This window comes from Nicotiana attenuata, unplaced genomic scaffold (assembly GCF_001879085.1).
Source record: "Nicotiana attenuata strain UT unplaced genomic scaffold, NIATTr2, whole genome shotgun sequence".
NCBI lineage: Eukaryota > Viridiplantae > Streptophyta > Magnoliopsida > Solanales > Solanaceae > Nicotiana > Nicotiana attenuata.
In genome coordinates this window covers 253,131-260,582 of record NW_017670336.1, presented here as the reverse complement: position 1 = coordinate 260,582, position 7,452 = coordinate 253,131, and the positions used below count along the sequence as shown (strand labels likewise).

General features: G+C 34.4%; 1 protein-coding gene across 1 annotated transcript; it reads left to right on the top strand.

The window, feature by feature from the left end:
* The first annotated feature begins 4,255 nt into the window (after positions 1–4,255).
* On the top strand, positions 4,256–5,311 carry LOC109238031 (elicitor-responsive protein 3-like). Its single transcript, XM_019404459.1, has 4 exons — positions 4,256–4,388; positions 4,639–4,704; positions 4,851–4,977; positions 5,074–5,311. Exons 1-4 carry the CDS (start codon positions 4,322–4,324, stop codon positions 5,219–5,221), a joined length of 408 nt encoding a protein of 135 aa, XP_019260004.1. The 5' UTR covers positions 4,256–4,321; the 3' UTR covers positions 5,222–5,311.
* Positions 5,312–7,452: the final 2,141 nt, after the last annotated feature.

Genomic DNA, 7,452 nt, shown 5'->3' with positions numbered 1-7,452 from the left:
GCCCAATGTCTATGGCATAGCTTGGGCTCTCTGGCCCAGGACTGGAGTTTCCCCTTTGTTTGAATTCGGGTTTGAACTCGAGGCCTGAAATTTACAACAATAATTAATTAGGATCTTTTCTTTATTTGTATAGACAAAAACAAAAATAGAAAATCATAGTTGCTTTTAGACTTGCCCTTTTAAAATAAAATGAGACGAGCCTCGCCAAATAAAAATACAAAGTCGCGGGGCCCTCTTTAAATGTATAAAATACTCAAAATTCGGGATGGGCCGTTTAGCGAATTTCACGGCCTTCCCCAAAGATAATAACTCGTTAGTCACTTTAGGCGCATTTTTAATAATCTTACCTTCTTAATTACGGGTGCACATTTATGTGACCCAAATCCAAATCTCAACGAAGTCGAAACGTGTCGAAAGTTGCGGGTGCATTTATGTGACGTAATTCGAGGCATGTTTTCACGACGTTGCAATTCAGTTAAAATAAATATAACAAAAGCGGTTCAAAGTTAAAAACACATAAATCCAAAAACATGTACTAAAATCAAATAAATAAGCCAAATATGACAGTTGAGCGACCGTGCTAGAACCACGGAACCCGAGAATGCCTAACACCTTCTCCCGGGTTAACAGAATTCCTTGCCTGGATTTCTGGTTCGCGGACTGTTAACAGAGTCATAATTTCCTCGGTTCGGGATTCTCAACCGGTGACTTGGGACACCATAAATCTCTCAAGTGGCGACTCTGAATTTTAATAAACAAATCCCGTTTCGATTGTCCTTTAAGTGGAAAAACTCCTTTACGCCCTTGGGGGTGTAGGTGAAAAAGGAGGTGTGACATTAACAACACCAATCTTTCTATTAATACAACGAAGGTCTTTCAACAAACACTTGAATATCACTTGCTCACATCCAAGCCCACTATTAGTAATATTCCTATAAAGGTAAAGGTAAAATGGCACCCACCTCCAAGAAACTGGTACAAGTTCACCTTTGATGGTGCCTTTAACAATGACTGCCGGCATGGAGGAATCAGTGGAATCATACGCAACAACAAAGGAGAGTGGATATTGGGTTACTACGAGAAGTGTCTAATAATATCACCTATACAGGCAGAAATACTTGCTCTTCGGCAGACACTTCAAACAATTATCAAGGAGAAGATCATCCCATGTGAACTAGAGACAGATGCCACTGAGTTGATTCGTTTTCTAGAAGAAGATTATCCTACTTACAGTGATTTAATTCATGAATGCAGGTGCTTAATGGGGAAGGCAATGCAGCAGGGGGAGATCATAATGAAGCACAACTTCCGTGAAGGAAACATGGTGGCACACAAGATGGTCAAGGAAGCTCTAAAGTACCCTAGTTATAATATAACTCGTTATTTTGTATCACCACCTACCTTTGCAATGGATGTGTATTGTAAGGACCAGGAAGGTTGTAACTACGTTAGGTCGTGTAGTATGATTGTATGTAGCACTCTAGCATCTCTAGGTAATGACAATGCCCTATATGACATGGCACAACTATGTATTAATGGCAACTCTATGGGTCTTGTACCCTAGTACTTGCTACTGTCTTTACTAATATTAATATAACTATCTTTTCCCTTAAAAAAAAGAGGAGAGAGAGAGAGGAGAAGTAAACAGCTGAAAAATTGGAGCAAGAATGAAATTTTAGTGTTTTGGCTATAAGTTAATATTAAATTACTTATAAAGTATAAAATGAGTAGCTTGAATAAAGTAGGGCCATTATTTGAACCGAATGGCTTATAGACTGATGATTTCTCCATGGGAGAGGAAGTCCCTTCATCCATTTCGGGGGTTGGTTAAGGCCAACAGTTGGATTTCCTTGCTGACATCCAATTAGCATGTTTGATTTGGGCTTTTTTGCTTGTTGAATCTAACGGGGGATTTGTATCTACACCCGCTTTTTGGGCCACGTTTTAACTTGTGTCCGCTTTGTAAAAAAAAATTACAAGCGTACCCACTTTTTCGCGTAACTTCAGCATACGGGCCTGAAGTAGCAAAGGCAATCACGCAAAACTTCAGCATTCTAGTAGACGGGCCTGAAGTAGCAAAGGCAATACGCTGAAGTTTTTTTGTCCTAGATAAGATGCTAAAGTTATTTAGTTGATTTGTAAAAACTTCAGCACTAAAATAGCTAAAAAAAAAAAATTCCTGGATTCATTAGTTTTGTCATAAAAAATTTTCAAAAACTTCAGCAGAAGATGCTGAAGTTATTTAGTTCATTTGTAAAAAATTCAGCACTAAAATAGCTGAAGTTTTTTTGTCCTGGATAAGCTTTTTCAAAAACTTCAGTAGAAGATGCTGAAATTATTTAGTTCATTTGTAAAAACTTCAGCAATAAATAAGCTGAATTTTTTTTTGGTCCTGGATAAGCTTTTTCAAAAACTTCAACAGAAGATGCTGAAGTTATTTGGTTCATTAGTAAAAACTTAAGCACTATATAAGCTGAAGTTTTTTTTGTCCCGGATTCATTAGTTTTGTCATAAAGCTTTTTCAAAAAACTTCAGCAGAAGATGCTGAAGTTATTTAGTTCAATTGTAAAAACTTAAGCACTAAAATAGCTGAAGTTTTTGAAAAAACTTTCTAACATACTAGATAAATAATCACCTTATTCTTTCATAGTGTATTACTATTATAAAATAATCAGATTGCCAACAATATCTAAATCATAAATTTTGGAAATAATAAACGTGAAAAGAACAGAATTACGTGGAAATATTCATAAATTATTGTCTACTAGCTTACGTAATTAATTATTTATAATTTATTTTTAAATAATCTGATAAACATACTTATGGCAATCATCCCATGAACCGAAGTTTCATAGCAGCACCAACAGCAGCAGAAGAAAGAAGAAGAAGAAGAAGAAGAAGAAGAAGAAGAAGAAGAAGGAGGAGGAGGAGAAGGAGGGGGAGAAAGGGGGCTGAAGTTATTTTAAAAGTGGGTACAAGTTAAAACTTTTTAAAAAAATGAATATAGATTAAATTGGGGCGACCAAATAGGACGCCCGTGCAGTTTTTACGAATCCAACGCACGTAGATGAAAAGGAGGCCCAATTTATTTTTTTCCACGAGCCCAAATTGGGATTAGTCAAATTTTAGATGATAACGTTGGGACTTCAATACCAATGAAAGCGGATGAAGAGTTGTACTTTTTTATATTACCTTACGTACTAGGAAAAATTACACGATACGTCAAATATTTACATCAAATGCAGTCGATATAAGTTGTATCTTTTATATACATTCTTATATACATACATTCTTGTATTTCGCCTTAGTTACAGTTGATACATGTTGTATTCGTTGCGCGAAAATATAATTGCGCGAACGAATATCATTGATACAGGTTGTATTCGTTGCGCGGATAAATATAATTGTGCGAACGAATACCATTGATACAGGTTGTATTCGTTGCCCGAACGAATATAGTTGACACATGCTGTTTTGTTGCGCAAACGAATACAATTGACATAGTCTGTATTCGTTGCACATTTGAATACACGTGATACACGTTAATAACAAATGAATAGTAGCTATGAATGATAATTAGACAAATTATAGTTACTAGGCTTTGAACTATAGTACTTTATGAAAATTCTCTACTTATTATTCGTAGAAATATTTACCTCAAGAGATATTACAGTACTTATTATTCGTTTCCTTAGGGAAATATTTATTTTGTAAATTGAAAGATTTCCTAAAGTATTCCCTTCATTGTTTCCCAGTTGAACATAACAGGGTTAAGATTTTACTCACTACCTTATCTCTTCATCGCTTTCTTCGTACATTTTCTCCGTCAAGATAAATTCAAAAGGAAAAAAAGAAGAAGAAGATTTTTCACTTATTAGAAAGAACCTAATTTATTCTGAATCCAAGAATTCTAATAAAAATACAAAAAGTAAGTAGCAAGTTAAATTATCAGGATCACCACTAATACATCCTTCTAATAAGGGTTTGAAGTAGTACTCCACAGAAATATTAAAAGAGAAATAAATATGAAAAAGGCCATCAGTCATTCAATATTGTTGCACAATACTTTTCTCAAATATAGTTTACTGTTACTTTTTAATAAATCAGTTACTCTTACTTTTACTTTAACCACAATTATTCAAATACGTCTTCAAATATTTACGGATCACAATGATCGCGTGTATTACAGTGATTGGACTAGTAAACTATAAAAGCAGGCCTAAGTGTCATAATCTAAAGCAATAAAGATATTTTTGTTGAAGCCTTTCAATTTCTTCCCATTATCTTATTCTGTTTTATTTACCAATAATTTGATCCAAAGATGCCTTACGGACAGCTTGAAGTTTATGTTGCAAATGCCAGAGGCCTTGATGACACAAATTGGCTAAGTAAGTTCCTCACTAACTCACTAATACATGTGTGACTCCTTATCATTTTTGTAATTTTTTAGAAAATCTTTTTGAGGTAAAAGTGAATGGTCACCTTCACCTCGGGAATGTTCACTCCTTCCTGTTGTAAATAACCCGAACAAAAGAAAAAAATATATATACAAATAAAATTAAGTCTTGAATCCACTGCTTAATGTACGTTATTAATCCTTCATCATGGGTTAAAGAATTTAATTTCTTTTTTCAACAGCTGATATGAATCCTTACGTGGTTGTCACCTGCCGTACTGAAGAGAAGAAAAGCAGTACTGCATCAGGTCTGTAGTTAATTAACTTGGATTAAACATTGAAATTTTATTGTACGTACCTATGTTAGTGAAAAAATGTAAGTGTAAAAATTCAGTTTACTTTCAGTGTATATAAATTAAAATTCATAACTCAATAATATGAGCGGTTTTTACAGGTGAAGGATCCGACCCTGAGTGGAATGAGTCCTTCCTCTTCACCGTCACTCGTGGTTGCGACGAGATTCACATCAAACTTATGGATGAAAACACATTCCAAGATGACGATTTCCTAGGAGAAGCAACGTTAATAATCTCCCTGATTATATTCCTTAATATTAATTTTTTTGTTATGCAGTTAAACAACGTTAATAATGTTGTTTTTTTGTTAATCGAAAATAGAATTTCCTTGGAAGAAGTGTTTCGTGAAGGAGAGGTAGGGTCAACCTCTTATCAGCTTTACAAGGATGATGAAGAATGTGGATCCATCAGACTTGGCCTCACTTTCACTCGTGAGGAGGTATTAGATTCGTCAATTATAAATTTATAATTTTGAATGTAACGTGAAATAAAGATACACGTTTTAGCAAACATACCATTTGTGTCATCAAGTTGTTAATTAGTTGACTATTGTTACTTATTTCTTTTGCTTATCAGTACTCCATTTAGCCAAAGCGTTCGCAACTTAATTGGTTTTTTATAGCTAGAATATGTTATGGTGGTTTTCTCCCCTTTCAACATATTAATGATTAGCAGAGATGTCTTGGGGACACAATCCATGTAAGTTGTGTAAGGTAATGGATTCTCTTAAGTGCCATATTTTACTGCACACCTAGCCTTCAAAATAATATCATCAAAAGACAACTTTTCTTGTTTAATCCTCCACTCAAGAAAAGGACAATTAAAAAGGGATATATAAAGGAATTTTTACCACCTTTTTTATTTTAAATAAATACCATTTAAAAAAAATTATATTCTATAGTTACCTTTTAAGGTTTATAGCAAAATATTTAATTTTGGTTACCTCCTAGCCCTAAGCCACTAAATACGCTAATCAGTTACACTATTTTCTTTCTCTCTCTACTTTGATACATCCCATTCTCTTCCCCCATCCCATTAAAATTTCCCCTCTCCTCCTCCTTCCACCGGTATTTGTGCAAAGCCCACTTCAGAAATTGCTCTGGCTCCCGCATCCGGTTGAGAGAAACCCAGTTCAGAAACCTCTTTGTCTAAAGTTTCCGATCCTAAAATCTCTCTTCTTTAAGCTTTGATTTTGATAGTCACAGCATATGGGGCTTATCCTACTATTCACCGCAAGTTCCCTAAGATTTTATTGCAATTTGGTGGTTTTAGAAATTTGAAGCCTGTGGTGTGATTGGCCTTTGGGAATTTTGGTGGGTTACATCTTTGGTTTTGGTTGGATTCTTGAATCAAGACAAGAATAATAGGTTTCGAATTTTTCAATGTTTTGGACCTTCATCTGTGGTGGTAGTTTCAGCTACGTTAGTGCTCACCCGATTGAAAGGTTGTTTGGTTTTAATGGGATGATCACAGCCGCCAAAATTCTTAATCATAGATTTCAGTATTTGCTTACCACACAAATCACGGTAGCAAGTAATCAAGTGATGTCCTTATCAAAGTCAAACAGAGTGTACAGAATCTTCAAATACAGCGAGATACATTCAAATTGCTTATGGAATCATGGTCGGAATCCGATGGGTCGTCGGAGTCTGAAGTTTGGGGTTGAGCAATTTGAAGATTCTATTAACTTTTTTTTTTAAGAGCATTTCAATGTATCTCGCTGTATTTCTATGTATTTCATTGTATTCACTATCTTTTTTTCCAATGTAATTCAATGTATCTCGTTGTATTCCATGTATTTCATTGTATTCAGTGTCTTTTTTTCTCATTGTGTATTTCAATGTATCCCTCTATATTCTATCTATTTCATTGTATTTTGCGGTTGAGAATCTTTTTTATAACTGAAAAATACAAAATTTGTGTGTTATAATTGAGTTTGTTGAGATATATTAGGAGTCTATTATGTTAATTGATTCACTTTTCGTTTTGAAAACAGTATAATCCCCTATTTCACGCCATGAGTACAGTCGAATACAATAATCTGTCCAGCTGTAATCCCATGTTTGACTCCATGAATACAGTTGAATACACTCGAATACAACAACTGATTAGCTGGACTTCCCTGATTCACGCCTATTTTTGCTACTGTATTCATGAATACAATAGCTTAAATACATCAAATACATATTATAACCACAGAAAAGGTATCTATATTCCGTAATATAGCAAATGGTATCTATAGATAGCTAATTACTACTAAAAGATAATGCTTTATGAAAATTTCTCATATATTTTTGCCAAATCTTCTTTTAGAAATGACATTTAACACTATTTGCCTGATCAAATTCCAAGCTGAAGCAGTGGTAAAAGAACCAGTACCACTTGGAACCCAAATAGGTAAATGTGGACAGTTAGAAAGTACAATACCCGAGGTGAGTAATATAATACCACTATAATATTACAACTTGGCGGTATCAAGAGACCACTACACATTCAAAAGAAATAACACTCTTTATTTTAAACACCTCACTATAATATTACTCTCACTCTCTACTTAACTCACAGACTACAATCTGTGAATTACTCTCTCTATGCTCAATTGTGCTCTCTAATTTTAGTGTGTATGAAATGAAGCTTAATGCTTCTATGTATAGGAGATGTCACCTCATCTCTAACCAATCAAAAGATTGGTATTTTGAA

What these genes read in the sequence shown, in the direction of transcription:
- LOC109238031 (XM_019404459.1), top strand. Translation starts at nt 4,322, where the DNA reads ATGCCTTACGGACAGCTTGAAGTTTATGTTGCAAATGCCAGAGGCCTT. An exon ending in GAAAAGCAGTACTGCATCAG is followed by an intron (nt 4,705 to 4,850) that starts GTCTGTAGTTAA and finishes CGGTTTTTACAG; the next exon opens with GTGAAGGATCCGACCCTGAG. An exon ending in GATTTCCTAGGAGAAGCAAC is followed by an intron (nt 4,978 to 5,073) that starts GTTAATAATCTC and finishes AATCGAAAATAG; the next exon opens with AATTTCCTTGGAAGAAGTGT.